General features: G+C 36.5%; 1 protein-coding gene across 3 annotated transcripts in view; it reads right to left on the bottom strand.

The window, feature by feature from the left end:
- Positions 1 to 15,326, bottom strand: part of LOC131162480 (sister chromatid cohesion protein PDS5 homolog B) — a 137,761-nt gene that overhangs the window by 58,615 nt on the left and 63,820 nt on the right. For all 3 annotated transcript variants that reach the window (XR_009138830.1, XM_058119008.1, XM_058119009.1), the window contains 4 exons: positions 9,093 to 9,229; positions 5,579 to 5,705; positions 5,254 to 5,403; positions 5,071 to 5,124 (listed from right to left, as the gene is read on the bottom strand). Coding sequence is in view for 2 of the 3 variants with exons in the window: in XM_058119008.1 (XP_057974991.1) it covers positions 5,071 to 5,124; positions 5,254 to 5,403; positions 5,579 to 5,705; positions 9,093 to 9,229 (468 nt within the window). In the remaining variant the exon portion in view is untranslated. The remainder of the gene's footprint in view (positions 1 to 5,070; positions 5,125 to 5,253; positions 5,404 to 5,578; positions 5,706 to 9,092; positions 9,230 to 15,326) is intronic.

The following is a 15,326-nucleotide window of genomic DNA, read 5'->3' on the forward strand; positions in this document are numbered from 1 at the left end:
TAGTTATAAGAACCAATGTGCTTTGGTTTGGTGTTCGGTTTTACCCAAAATCGAACCAAAAGAAAACCGTGTACACCCCTCACAACAACTTTTATGAAAATTAAATGTTAAATATTTTGAAAATCGGATAAAAACCGAAAAAACCATAACTGAACAATGAATGTTCGGTTCTCCATGGGATGAAACATTCCGTTCGTTTTCGGTTTCGGTTCTAGAATTTCAAAACCGAAATTTTTTGTTCTGTTTTCGATTTTGCCCATAACCGAACCGCACTGAATCAATTACACCCCTAATGTGGACCATGGCCTATAATTTGACTCAGCACTCATCTCCACCACCCCAATTTCTTTCCTAATCTTCCATGATACAAAGACTCTGGATCTGCTAACCAAAGGTGACTCAACCCAATTCGCATTTGTATATCCTTGAACATAAATGTGAACCTGCTTTTGATACAAGACACCTCTCGGAGAAACCAATGATGGCATCCTAGAAACTTGTTCTTGGAGAATAAAAAAATTTCTCAAAACTATTGTTGCAAAAGATATATTTGGTCAATTGACTAAAGTTGTATTAAAACAGTAGTTTGAGGATGACAAGAAATCATAATAGACAAAACTAGAGATTGGATGTTGGACACAAGTGTTAACCTTTTTAGAAAACAATAGGAATGTCAATATTATAGGAAGCAAGACCATGAAACAAGAACACCAAAGGCATAGCATTAGGATCTAGCAAGGAATCTATACTCTTAAGTTGCTCTCGTCTGTACCTATAGAAAAGGATAATCCAATTTACTAGATGGATTAGACTGCGATGATGACGTAGGAGGAGGGCAGGGATGAAACAATAGACTATAGTCCAAAAGGTTATGTAGAGAAAAGCACATTCTAAGGTCAAACTTGGGGAATTGGACTAATATGGTACAAACTCAAAGTAAACAACATTAGCAAAGGCAAAGAAATTATATAAATTAGGGCAAGAACATCGATACCCCTTTTCAGTACAAGCAGCATAGAAAAATACATTTGATAGCGCGAAGGTCCAACTAATCAACTCCTGTATTTAACTTATGGACATAGGACACACACCCAAGTATATGAGGAGATGGTGAGAACAAAAGGAGCCTTCAGTAAGAGAATAGAACAGGGCATTTTACCACGAAGGATAAAGATGGTGTTCTAGTAATAAGACAGCATGCAGGGAGCAATACATCACTACAAAATATTTGTGGACATTCATTTGATGCAATAAGGTACAAGTGGCTTGCATGTTTGTTTTTGACTAGTGGATCATACTAGAGTTAGTCATATGGGTAGTGAATTGGGTATGAAGTACTCCTTAGCATTATCACTAAGAGGTATCTTGCCTAATAATGAACCAAACTAAGTTTTATATCAAAATTGAAGGCATAAAAGTAGTCATCAACAAAAGTAACAAAATATCTAAACCCTTTGATACAACATGACTAGGACCCCATACATATAACATGAAAGGGATTATTTCTTATTAATTGACTCACAAAACAAATGGAACATGATGACACTTTTCCAAGTGACAACACTCACACTCAAGACTACACATAGAAATCAATATAGGATTTTAACTAGCCTAACAAAGGATGATTGAAGCAACAAGATTGAAGAGGTGCGGTAGCAGCAGCAATGTAGGAGTAGAAGGAGAAAGCAACTTAAAGTAGTAAAGCCCACAAGCCTCATGTCCTTCGTTAATCGTATTATTTATCATCAAATCCTAAACAACAATAGTAATCTTACTCAATGGTGTGAAATCAAAAGGGAATAAATAATATACAAAACACAAGAAAGAGAGATTAAGGGAGTTGGATTTATTGTTCCTTCCCTTAGATGTAGTATGGGATCCTTTATTAAGGGTAACTCGAGGTAGGCTTTTAGAACACTCGACGGTGGGGGAAAAAAAGGGTTGGTTATACCTGTCATATGGTAAGTCGCAACAGAATCCATGACCCAAGGACCAGTGGAAGAGATACTATAACTCATGAATGCAAGATGTAGGATTACCTTTCTGAGCAACAGAGACAATGTTAAGATATTCCTGTTGGGATGTTTGAACAAGTGGAGATGGAATCAATGGAGATTGATGAGGGAAACCTATTTTTGGTATTCATGGACTCCATCCGAAGGGAAAACAACTAGAGGACGAGAGACAAAAAAAAAAAAAAACACACACACACACACAATGACAAACAATACACAAACAGCTCTGTTGGATTACCACTTCACCTAAAAGATTAAGTTGTTAGGTTGTGGGCCAACAATGTATATCAAGCTTTAACACACCCCCATCCCCCAAAAAAATGTGTAGCTCGATAGCCAATGAAAAGATAAACACATGATGATAACATTTTTTAAATACCACACAATAAACACAAGCAACAAAACTAGAACCTAGGACCTCCTGATAACCAACTCTGATACCATGTTAGATTACCACTTTACCTAAAAGCTTAAGCTGTTAGGTTGTGGGCCAACAATGTATATCAAGCTTTAACAAGCTCTTCAACATGGACGTATGCTAAAATTATGCTTAAACCAACCAACACAACAACCCGCCAAAGACCAGTGGGGAAACATATGGCAGTCTTGCTTGCCATGGACTGGGTGTACAAAATGTTGAACAGACCTGACATCATGACTAGATCTATACTTTTGAGTGTGAGCATCACAAATCTCAATTCTCAGACAAAATAACCTGCCAACCTTTTAGCATGGTCTACGGAGGAGGAAGTCAAACCATTACAGAGCAGATTGGGGCAAAGATATGGTCTAAGAAAGGGTCTCATGCTGAAGCGTGACGTAGAAGCTGCTGGCCAGTGATCAGCACGTGAGGGCGAGTGCAACAGTCATCAAAGACGGTGTTTCACGGGTGAGCAGAGTGGTGAGGTCTGAGGGTGTTTGTAACATTGGTTTTTGGAAAAATACACGGGATATTGGTGAACAAAAACTCTGCCAAGGCTGTGTTATTGTGGTGTGGTGACTTCTGGAGTTGTTTTAGGCCTATAGTTATGTGCACAGCCCTCCAACAGTGCCAGACATGTATAGGATTATTAGGTTTAGGGCTTGTTTTGGCAGTGGCTGCGGAACTTAGGGTTTAGGTCTCAGGAACATGCTCTAATACCATGTTAAGAATGCTTAATAAATGGGGAAAGCCAAAACAGCAAATAGGTCTCCCTCGCTTATTAACAAAGCAATAATACACAGCAAATATTGCTGAATAACTAAGTGATGAGTAACAGTGAAACCATCAGAGCTTGAGCTGTCCCCATTGCAATCCTTAAGGGCTTGAAGAATTTCTTCCACATAAAAAGGCATTCCCAGCCTTTTAGCAGCAGATAAACCAAATGGTTAAGAGTGATGTGATCAACTTTTGATCCCCAATTCACAGGTTCAAGAAGAAAATCATGTAAAAATCACATGCCATTCTTAATGGGTTCTTTGAGGGTGGGCCGTGGATCAATGGTAAGGTTGCTGCTTTGTAACTGGTTGGTCACAGGTTAAAATCAAAGGAAACAGGTCTCTCTACATAAAAGCAGGGATAAGACTACATACACTGTGATGACACTCCCCCTTCCCCTCGCAAAGCGGGGAGCCTTCTGGCCTAGGCACACCCTTTTTATTCTCAATGACTTCTTTCTCAGTCAAAATCTTCCCCTCAATTTCAATTCGACTCAAGGTGTAAAACTTTATGTGGGCAATTGCTGTTTGGTGAAAAAAGCTAGTATTTAGGTCACCATCTTTGAGGCCATAAGGCCCTGAATTTTTTGTCTTCAAGTTGTTTCTTCCAAGTAAATAAATATAGACATCTCTTTTCTGAAAAGAAGCTTTTTGTTCTGTCTTCATCATTAAGGCCTGCCCTACCTATTTATCATCGAGATCCTTAAGTTTGGATGGATCACATCCTTCTCAAGTAAATATTTCTGGAGTGTTTTCATTCCACCATTTCAACTTTTCTTTCAACCCATTCAATTTAGAATCAGCAACAAATCTTGCTTTGCCCTTCAAAATGGAGAGTAGCCAGCCATAGCTTAACTTGGTCATCAAAACCTTCATGCTTTAGCGACATACTTTCAAAACAAGAGGGACTTGGGACCCAGTTTATTTCCCCTATATCTAGTGCAATGAGAAATGATCTGAAATAGGCCTTGGGATAAGTCTATGAGAAACCTTTAGAGAATGTTCTTCCCACCCTCTTGATATTAGAAACATGTCAATCCTTGAGTTAGAACAAGTGAAAGAACCGCCAAAGAGGGGAATGTCAATGAGGACATTCACATTAATGAATACTAAAAAAATCCTTCACAGTAATACTCTCTGAAGTTCCACTGTTTTTTCCATGAGGAAATGATACCATGTTAGAGTCTCCCCAAATAACTGGAGGGGCATCCCCCTTCACTCTGACCTTAAAAAACTCCTCCCACAGTAGCTGCCTAGAGGATCCTTCACCTGGGCTACAAACTCCGGTGAAGCAATATGTAAGCTACAAAACTCTCCTTCAATCATGTATTTGCAGAAAGAAGAAGCACAAAGAATCAGAAAAGGAATGAGCCTGTTTCACTGAGGAAGGATTAATGTCATACTAGTTTAGTTAGTCACTCTGTTCTCTTTCAATAACATGGTGTAAAGAGAGGAAGTACAAAGCATGAGAAAAGGAGTGAGCATGTTTCATTGAGGAAGCATTAATGTCATACAAGTTCAGTTGGTTACTCTGATACACATATTCAAGTTCCAATTGGAAGCTCTTATGAGGATTACACTTGTACTGAAAAAAACACTACCATCAGTTTATTGCATGCATAAATATCAAAAACTTTCATCTTAACTCTCCATTATTTTGTTTTACATAGAAAATTGAGCAAGAACATTTATGGTGAAAGCTTAAAATCAATACATGTCCATTCATAGACACTTGTCGATGAGCAGAAAGAATAAAAAAAATGAAAATTTGAAATCCAATACACCGAGTAAAAACTAAAATAAAATATGCTACTAGTTTAAACCAGCAAGCTCACATGGAGCATTGTCTAGTACTCACCTTCAGCTTGCAAGAACTCTCTCCAAATGAAGCTAGATCGAATGATTGTTCCACCTATGTATATAATAAAGATAATTATTTAACCAACAATATTCTGAGAATGAGTAAAGAAAATGAAATCATAACCATTTTTTCATCCAAAACGATTAGAAAGAAATATCTAGGTCAATTTTTAGAACTCACATTATTCACTTGAAAAATTTTCTCCTTTATATACTGTGTAATCTCTTGATCTCGCATGTGAAATGCCAAAACAGAATGTTGTGCAATACAGCCCAAAGACTGCAAGATGGTTGGTATATTCTTCCCAGCATGCAGATAAATCACAACTTTCTGAACAAATAAAAAATATATATATATAAACCTTATAATATGAAGTAGTGTAATAGCATATAACCTGCACTGTGCAGTAAAATAACAACAACAACAACAACAATAATAATAATAATAATAATAATAATAATAATATTCTACAATAGTCTGGTGAGCAAAACAGAAAGAGATGCACCTCAAACAATTCAGAGAATACAGATTGCTCTGAACCACTCCCTAATCCAGCAATTGCAGAAATAGCTAATTTGGACTGAGCGCGAGTACCCTCTAGGCATACCCTTTCCAAGGAAGGGTAAATATCACTACACAGATAGAAGAAATAAAGCTAGCACACATTAGAACGGAAAGTGTATATTTTGAAATTAAAAAAACAAGTTAAAAAAAGTATCAAGAATTATCTGAAATAAAACCAGATGAAAGACATTCACTACAATTAAATGCAACAAAAAACCACTAGAACCAAGCCTTAAGTCCCACCAGCTAGGGTAAGCTACATGAATCTTCTTCCGTCATTTTGTGAATCTAAGGCAACATCCTCTAATAATTGGAAGACTGTCAAATCCCTTCTCACAATCTCAGTTCAAGTTATCCTAGGCCTACCTCTCCTCCTCTTTTCCTCCTTACTGGTGCATTACCTGGCCTACATTGTAAGTGACCAAACCATTATAACTGCCCTTCCATTATCTATCATATATAAGTGCCATGTGATTAAGTGTCAAAATTGCATAATTAGGTGTTTAAATGTGTTTATTGGTTATTGCAATTTGGATTAAAAGCCTAGTTATGCACATTATTTTAGAAATGGATCTTAATTGATATAATTAGGACCATTATTCCATTTTTACCCTTAAATTTACGAGCACTTGTGTTTAATTATTGCAGGGTATTTATTTTGGATCCATATGCCCCATAGCTGGTCGTACAACACATCTAAAGCACTTCTCCATATTATCCAACTTGACTTTACTCTGTCTTACATCTTCAATTTCTCATTATGCTAGAAAAGTAGATCTATGGTCACAAAGTCTATTACTGCTACAAATTCCTTTTTTTTTTTCGTTTTTTCTTTTTCTTTTTTTTTTTGTATAGAAAAAGAAGAGATTTCATTACAGAAGAAAGCATGTACAAAAAGGAGAACAATACATCCTCCTCTAAAAAAAAAGGAAAACATAAAAGAAGAAACTACAATCAAAATAACACCGCTCTCCAAGCTCTTTAAAACAACCTGCTGCACAAAGGATAAAAGAAAAGCCAAGTAGTGAATTATTCCCCAAAAAAGCTTGATTCTCTCCCAATAAGCAAACAATTTATTCCGAATTCTCCAAGAGAGAGCTATCCATGCAAAAAGAAAATTTGAAGCATATTTTGAGCCATCCAAAAATAAGATAAAAACATCAAGGAGATAATAACGCCTTCAAAGGCCTCCTACTCTGCAACACGTTGTTCCTGTTAATTCTATTAAGAACAGCTGGCGAAATAAAAGCCTTTATCTCAAAGGGGATTTTAGCTCTATAGATAGTAAGATGAAGAGGAAAGGACATAAATTTTAGTCAAATGCTCAAATAGATCTATCCAGAATCTAAGCTCCATAACCAACTACTTCTCCCATTTGAGTGTAGACATCCCTCCAACTACAACAACAACAAAGAAGAGAGATGCTCCACTACCTATCATTTAGAGACCTATGAAAGGAAGCAATCACATCATTATTCACCAAGGAGAGGTGATATAAATGAGAAAAGGAGATGCAAAGAGCAGAATTCCAAACCCAAGTGTCTTCTGGAAAACAAATCCGAGATCCATTTTCCACAGCATATTTGATATAAGCAATAAAGAGAGAATAGATTTAAGCAATACATCTCCAAGGGCTCTCAGTGCAACATCTTATTCCCATATTAGCAGCACATCCAGTAACCTCATACAAATTTACGTTTCTAACTTTATGGCAAAGGCCTCCTCAAAGGGAAACTACCAAAGCCATTTTCCCAATAAGGCAGTGTCCTTAGACCACCAACTTCCCAAAATGCAAACACCACCACGCACCCCCCAAACAACCCATCCACCTTAGAACTACGCAAAGTCTCCCAACTAACCAAATGATCCCTCTTTCTCAACCAAAGGAATCTATCATAACTTTCTCAATTTTACTTGCAACTCCTACTGGCATCCTAAAAATATGCAGCTAATAAAGAGGGATACTAGAGAGACAAAACTAGGATGATACAACCACCCAGTGAAAACAAAAGACCCTTCCACCCATCCAAACACTTAAGACACCCTCTCCACCACTAGATCTCAAAGCCCAACATATTTAGTATTACACCCAAAGAAACACCAAAATACGTTAAAAGGCCACCCTAAAATACCACAGCCAGCTGAAAAGGCTAACCCCAAATATCCATTAGAACTAACATCAATAGTAGCAATCCAACTCTTTCCCAAATTCTCTTAAACTAGAAACCTTCCGAAAAAGTTGGAGAATAGTAGAATCTATTTATATATTTATATATATATATATATATATATATATTTACCATTTAGTTTAATCTTTTCTCAAATATTCCTCCTAAAATGATTAAATCACATTTTATGTGTTATGCCTTATTTCTAGTTATGTTAAAACCTTCAGATTTTAAAGCTTCTCTCCACAGTTTAACGTAGATTCCGCTCCACCTCTAATTTCATCAATCAATAGATTCAATACAATATCATCTGCAAATAACACATCCCACATAACCTCATTTTAAAATATCCCAAGTTCATCCCCCACTAATGCAAATGGATAAGGACTCAAAACAAACCCTTGAAGAACACATATTGTGAATGTGATTGGAAATTCATAGACTCTCCATTTGTACACTTGATAGTATTCACTACTATATCGTAAATATCTTTTGCAATATCTATATGTTGACTAAACTTATTTTTTTATTTAAAAAAGTATCCATAGAACACTATCCCCTCACTACATGAGAACATTTACTAATTAATAACAAAAAATCACTAATATGCACAAACAAACAAAAAAAAACACTTTAAGAAATAGCTAATTTTTTCATCATAAAAAATCCAAAGTTCTATAACCCAATAATTAAATTTTTTAATACTTAGTCCTTTAATATGGATTCTCTAATAATTAAGATAGTTAAAAACTTAAAATTTTGTGAACTCATGATTATTTATATCACTAAATAGCACTATGTCCTAAAACATAAACTAATAATCTATATCCATTTCTTTGATTATTCGAACTCAATTAACCAAACATTTGCACACAATATTACCACAATTCAGATTTAGAAGAGTATTAAGTTAATACTAATATTTTTTCACATGTGATTGTCATCCAGGCAGTAATATATTTTTTACAGCACCTTACAAAGACAGAAACAACTTCTGAAAAACTATTTGATCTTGAATTTTCCAAGCTGTGAATCTCTATCCCAAAAACCTCAGAACCATGTCTAAAATAAAGACATTATGGGCCTGTCTGTGTCTAAGATATCATATTCCCAAACCATCTATAACCCTCCACCCCCCCCCCCCCAAAAACACACACACACACACAAAACACACGCACGCACGCACACAGAGAATAAAATATGCTTTCTTTGAATCGCAAACTTCACAGCAAACCTCACTGCATATCCATGCAGAATATATATCAATGCACAATTTTTTAAAATTACCTTAGTTTTATAGAAGTATAAGAGCCTACTTTTGCCAATATTTGAATCAGCTTTTCATTGAATGGGTTCTCCTCCAATAACTCTTGAAACTGCTTCTCAGAATCTCTCAAGAGAGAAGGGAAGACACTAACAATAACCTAAACCACATAACATGAAATCAGTGTATGGAATTTACATGAGAAAATTAATATTGTGCTAATATGACCAATCGGTAAGAAATAAACAATAATAAAAAATTTTTAAGGTTAAGCAATCATAGGGATGCAGATGCAATATAAAACTAATATGGGATGCATGACTGTAAAATAAAATTATCACTTTTACTTCCCAATTTTCCTCAATATTCTTTTGGTCTCTCAACAACATTCTCCTTTAAATTACATCTTGTTGTCCAAAGGAATATATTTAATAATAAATTAAAAATGTAAACCCTTCTTCTTTTTATATAAAATAATAATTTTAAAAAAAAAAAAAAGATCAAATCAACCATTATTCTGAACACTTTCTTCAGAGATTGAAGAAAAAAACCTGCAAAAATAAATTAAAAGCCTTGTCTCTGAAATCCACACCTCTTATATTAACCAGATGCATTAAACTGCAAAAAACTTTCCCTTTTTTAACTACTTTGAAAACCTTTTTTTTAAATCATTTTGACAGAACAGTTTGTTATCTTTTGTTTCGTAGATACGCACATATGAATTATTTCGAGTTATGAAAACTAAAAAAGTCGAGCAGTAAAATTTCTCTAAGACAAAAATAAAAAGGTTCACTGCCATTGTTAAGAAATTCAAATTCAAGACAATTTGAGGCCTGAATATCAATTTCATAGTGCAACTCTAAGTACTGGTGCACATAAAACTTCAAATGCATAAACAGAAGGTCAATTTCTTGGTGAACTTTAACCTTTGTTACACTTTTTTCCAAAATAGAAAACATAGAGACGAAATATGGCCCTCAACTAGAGAAAATAACAAAAATAAAACAAAAAAAGAAGAAGAAACAAAAATACTAAAAACAGCTAATGAAGAGCTGCAAATCAGAAATACAATTAAGTTTCCATGAAGAAATACAACAACTGAGTTAGAACAGGGAGAAGAGAAGAAAAGATTAGAGGAAGAAGACTAGTTGATAGTCCCCTCAGCTTTAAATCTGTCTTTATATATCAATAATTGGGCATGAGGGACAAATGTAACCCCATTCACAACACAGAATCACTAAAATAACATATTCGCTTCAGAAAGTCCACCTCATGTTGGAGATGTACAGATCTCAATTTAACCCAGCTTTTTACGACGACTAGACAAGGCGTTTGAAATGAACTTCATGAAAATATCTCCTAATTGATTCACAAATTTCACATATGGAGTCCTCACAAACTTTTTCAACACAACATCCCCCACATCACAAAATTGCAATCAACCTCAATGAGCTTTGTCCTCTCATGGAACATAGGGTTGCTGGCAATATAAATAGCAGCTTGAATCATAAACATATTTATGAGCTTAGTTACAAAGAATCCCATCTCTGACATAAGAGAATTTAACACAAAAGCTTGCTAACGGTATGATCCATATCTCTTTATTGTGCTCAACACTAAACCTTGCTATAGCAGTTGGTTTCTTGCTATGCTAGGTGAAAACATTGCCACCCATAAATGTACAGATGTAAAACAGTAGAAAACCTTAGATCTTCAACAAATTCAGCCAAATATGCATCAGGGTATCTCATGATCTAACAGTTCTTATTAAATTTAAATATCAATTTTTTTCTTGGAGAGCTCTTGAGAAACCCATAATCCTACAAACACCATCCAAGGATGGCTGCTTGGGATTTTCCATAAACTCACACACTATAGTTTGATGCATAGCTCAGTATTCTACTGCTTCATTAGACCTTGCTATAGTAGTTTGTTTCTTGCTATGGTACTGGTAGGTAACAAGAATACCACCCACAAATGCACAATAGTAGTAGAACTATTGATCTTCAACAAAGCCAGCCAATCTGCATTAGAGTATCTCGTGATCACACAATTTTCAAAATTTTTATACATCAAATAGTCACCAAGAGGTTCTTGACATAATCGTACAATGCTGCCTACATCAATGTTTGTTTTCAAAGTCCAATCCAACACCCCTAGACAACTTCACATTGGGATCCATAAGAGAATCAACTCATTTAGCTCCCAACAGGTGTCTTGCTTAAGAATTCCAAGGTATAGTTTTGTAGAGATGGATTCAACCCTTTCTTATACCATACAATCTCAATAACAAGTTCCTTGACTTGAAGTTTGGCCCAAAGCCAGTCCTTGACAACAGCAGTCTCTTCAAACCAGGCTTGAAGAGACTACTCAAAGACCACAAATGGCCTTATCAAACCACATACTTTGTAGTCTCCCCTTGAGCAACATAACGAGGAGGTTGCTCCACCATTTATTGTCAAACCCCATACCAAAAAAAAAACATTTTTCACATCCAACTCGGATAAGGGCAGTTCAAAATTAATTGCCAAGAGATCAATGCAAGAACAAAATTTAGCCAAGGAAAAAAAGTCCCAAAAAAGATAAATAAATAAAGTATGATGTATTTGGGTATTCCGTGAAAAATGATGAGAAATCGGATAAGCAACCAAGGATTGCTAAGTACAAGTTCAGGTACCTTTCCAAATCAATTGCCAAATCAGAGTCACATTGCAGTGGATCCTGAAAGCTAAAAGTCAAAATAGTGAAGGGCGGAATAGGCAGTTGCATGGTGGTAGTAATAACTGTGCCTACTCTAGTCTAGGAAGAACTCGGTGGATTAGGAACATGAGTGGAAGTTTTATCTAGAGGAATAAGAGTAGGAATGGGAGGATTAACACATTATAGGGGATGAGAAATTGTTGATTCACCACTGTGAGTGTGTTCATCATAACATATATATCCTTTCTAAAGTTCTTCAATACCAAACAAAGATCTATTTAACAACATGAAGAGAGGGCTTGTTCTAATTGATATGTGCATGTGCCCGAAGATACAAGGCACAATAGGAAAAACAGATGCATTTGGGAAGTAAAACACTAGAGAAGGGAATTTGTCCCCCTAGAGCACTGGAAAGTATCCTCTCATGCAAGCTGCAAGATGTCCAAAAAATAGGAATGTCTTCCATTCCTGAATCGCCCTTACCTTCTCCATATCCCTCCGGATATGACCTTACTCAATCACATGACCAAGGAATTTGTTGCTCCGCTGAACGAATGAGCACTTCTCTTTCTTCACATATAGACTGTTTCCCCTCAGCCTATCGAACACCTTTCGTAGATGCTCTTTATGTTTCCTCTGAAACAACATTGTTGCTCCCAACAGTGCTTTGGAAGGGTGAACATATCCTGCTTCCAACTCATCAAGTTGTTTCCTCCGCTTTGCTAGCTCTAGAGGCGCCATCCGATATGGCCCTTTAGCAGGTGGTTTCACTCTTGGCAACAACTCGATCCCATGCTCCACAGCCGTCGTGGAGGCAAGTTATGAGGCAGCTTATCCGGCATCACCACTTGGATGGTCGTAGACACTAGCTCTTGGCCAACCTTTTCATCTACCACCACCATGGCTAGATATGTCTACTCACCATTTTTCAATCCCCTTTTGTTGCAAGGACTTGCACGATGCAAGGGTGATCTCCCATCAGACATAGGGAACCAGCAAAAGGCATCAGCACGACCTTCGTCCCCTTCAAGAATTCCATTCCCAAAATGACTGGAAAGTCATCCAATGGCACCGCTGTGAAATTCGCATGACCTTCCCACTATCCAAGCTTCACAATCACTTGCTTGGCTACTCCCAAAGTAGGTAGCGCTATAGAATTCACTACTTTCATGCGTCCTATATCCTTCTCCAAGGATAAGTTGAGCCTCCATGCTTCCAGTTGCGAAACAAAATTATGAGTAGCCCCGGTATCCATTATAGAGCGAGTACACTTCCCATAAATCCTCAAGTCCACAAACATTAGTCCTTTTGCTTGTGTAACTTTTGGTGTTTTTGCCTACTTTTCCAATGTGTTCACCCGCCGCATTGCATACATCCTCAGGGTATCATCCTCTTCACGAAGGGGAAGCTTGTAAGGCATTGAGTGCTCCCTTGTGTGGGTGTTGTAACCAGTGTTATTTATCATGTGTTTATCTTATCTATCCACGTTCTATCAAGCTGCACGTGTGGGAGAGTGTTAGAAGCTTGATACACATTGTTGGGCCACAAGATAACAGATCAAGCTTTTAAGTAAAGTAATAATCTAACAACTAGTGACCAATAAAATTATTGACTAGATATACAAAATGAACAAGGGAAAACGATGATTTGCCATGAGATTTGACTCAAGATGAAAATAAATGTAATAGTGCAAAGCACAAAACACTCAACGAGAAAATACTTGAATATAGGAAAAACTTGTTGCAATTTTTGAAGGGATGGTAGACTCAAACGAGTGTACTCATCCAAAGAAATATGGTGATTGGAATTGAAAATCTCTATGACAAGAAATGGAGCTACAACCACCACCATCAAAATAGTATAGCCCATCCTTGAAAAGCCCTCCATCAATCCTCTTCTTCGTCTCGAGATCCAAAGCACAAAAAGAAGCAAAGAAGGTTACAAAGCATATATGAGCTTTAGTTAATTGACTAACACATTCAACAGATATTGCAATGTATATTACAGATGAAAGAAGTATATAACGAATGAAAGATATTGCCATAGCTTGAAACTAGAGTTAGCAAACTATTGGCAAAAGTAACCTTAAGAGTCTAAGGCAGTAGGTTTCAAGGACAGAAAAAAATTAGAACTACTTGTCATATTGGAGGAGGCACCAAGTTCAATATCCTACAGTGAGTAGGATGTAGAGGCAAGAAGCCTAGCAGTGAGCTAGAACTAGATGTGGAAGACTGAGATCAGAATTGTTGAACCATAAAGACAAGATTGTTATCCTCTTAGGACATGGTAGTTGATGTACTCAACTCCCTAGTGGAGTGACCACGACTGTCAATAGTAGAATCAACTTTTGCGAGAGATTTATTGCCCAACTTGGTTTCTTATCAACATCCCAATAGCAACCAATTTTCCTTAACACAATGTGTGTCACATGAAAATGTTTGAATTGCAACGACGAACTCCTCATGCTAATGCAGTATCTCAGCCATAACCACCAAACCTCATCCTCATCCTCTAAATACTTTCCTTACCAAGGTCAAAGGCAGTGCCAACCATGGTAAACTATCAAAGAAGAAGCTCAAGAAGAGGATTGAGAGCCATCTTTGGCAATCTATTGAGTGAGCCCAAGGTTCATTCATAGATGATGGCGAACTATTGATTCTAGCATATGCTTCAATCATAGATAGTTCTCATAAGAATCAGATCGCTAAAAGATTGAAGCTCAAGATTCAGCCCAAACAAAATTTGGCAACCAAAAAATCCACTCATTGCCTCTTAATCATCTCAACATTGGTTAAGCACCTTCTACACACCTTGAGTGTGCTACAATATTGACTAATGGACCTATCTTCCAAGGTCTTAACATGGTAGTCAAAGGTGCAAGGCGCACTGAGGCACAAAGGGTGTCTGGAGCCTAGGCGCGAGGCAAACGCACAAGCCTCATGGAGGTGAGGCACACATTTATTAAAATTTTCTGCAAGTTAGGACTAATATTTGAATTTTAAAAAATCAAATACTCAATACTAGTACATAAAAATGAATACTATAACACAAATTTTCAATGATATGAGCAATGGTCATGCCATAAGTTCCACAAAATAGAAGCAGCAATAAGCAGCAGGGAATTGTTTAAAAAATAAATAATAAATAAATAAAAAATAAAACAGCCAAGGCAGCAGCAGTGCAGCACTGGTTGATGCCGTAAATTCCAGATTGCAGAAACAGAAATGCTGAGAAAAAGAAATGCTTCCAGACAAAAAAAATTAAAATTAGAAAAAAAAATAAAAATAAAATAAAAATAAAATAAAAACCCACATTTTCCCAATAAAACTGCAAAGAAAAGAGAAGAAAAAAGAACATTAATGAGGTGGCACTGAGCAACAGAGCAGCACGGAAGAAGAAGAAAATTGAGGAGCAACAGAGCATAAAATTCAGGAAAAGAACAGAAATTACCAAAAAAAAAATGCAGTTTACAGTTTTGACTCGGAGCAGCACAGCAGGCCAGAAGAAGAAGAAAAGAAGAAAGAAGTCTGAGAGCAGCTGAGTACGTATGTGAGGAA

The sequence above is a fragment of the Malania oleifera genome, chromosome 8 (genome assembly GCF_029873635.1).
Source record: "Malania oleifera isolate guangnan ecotype guangnan chromosome 8, ASM2987363v1, whole genome shotgun sequence".
NCBI lineage: Eukaryota > Viridiplantae > Streptophyta > Magnoliopsida > Santalales > Ximeniaceae > Malania > Malania oleifera.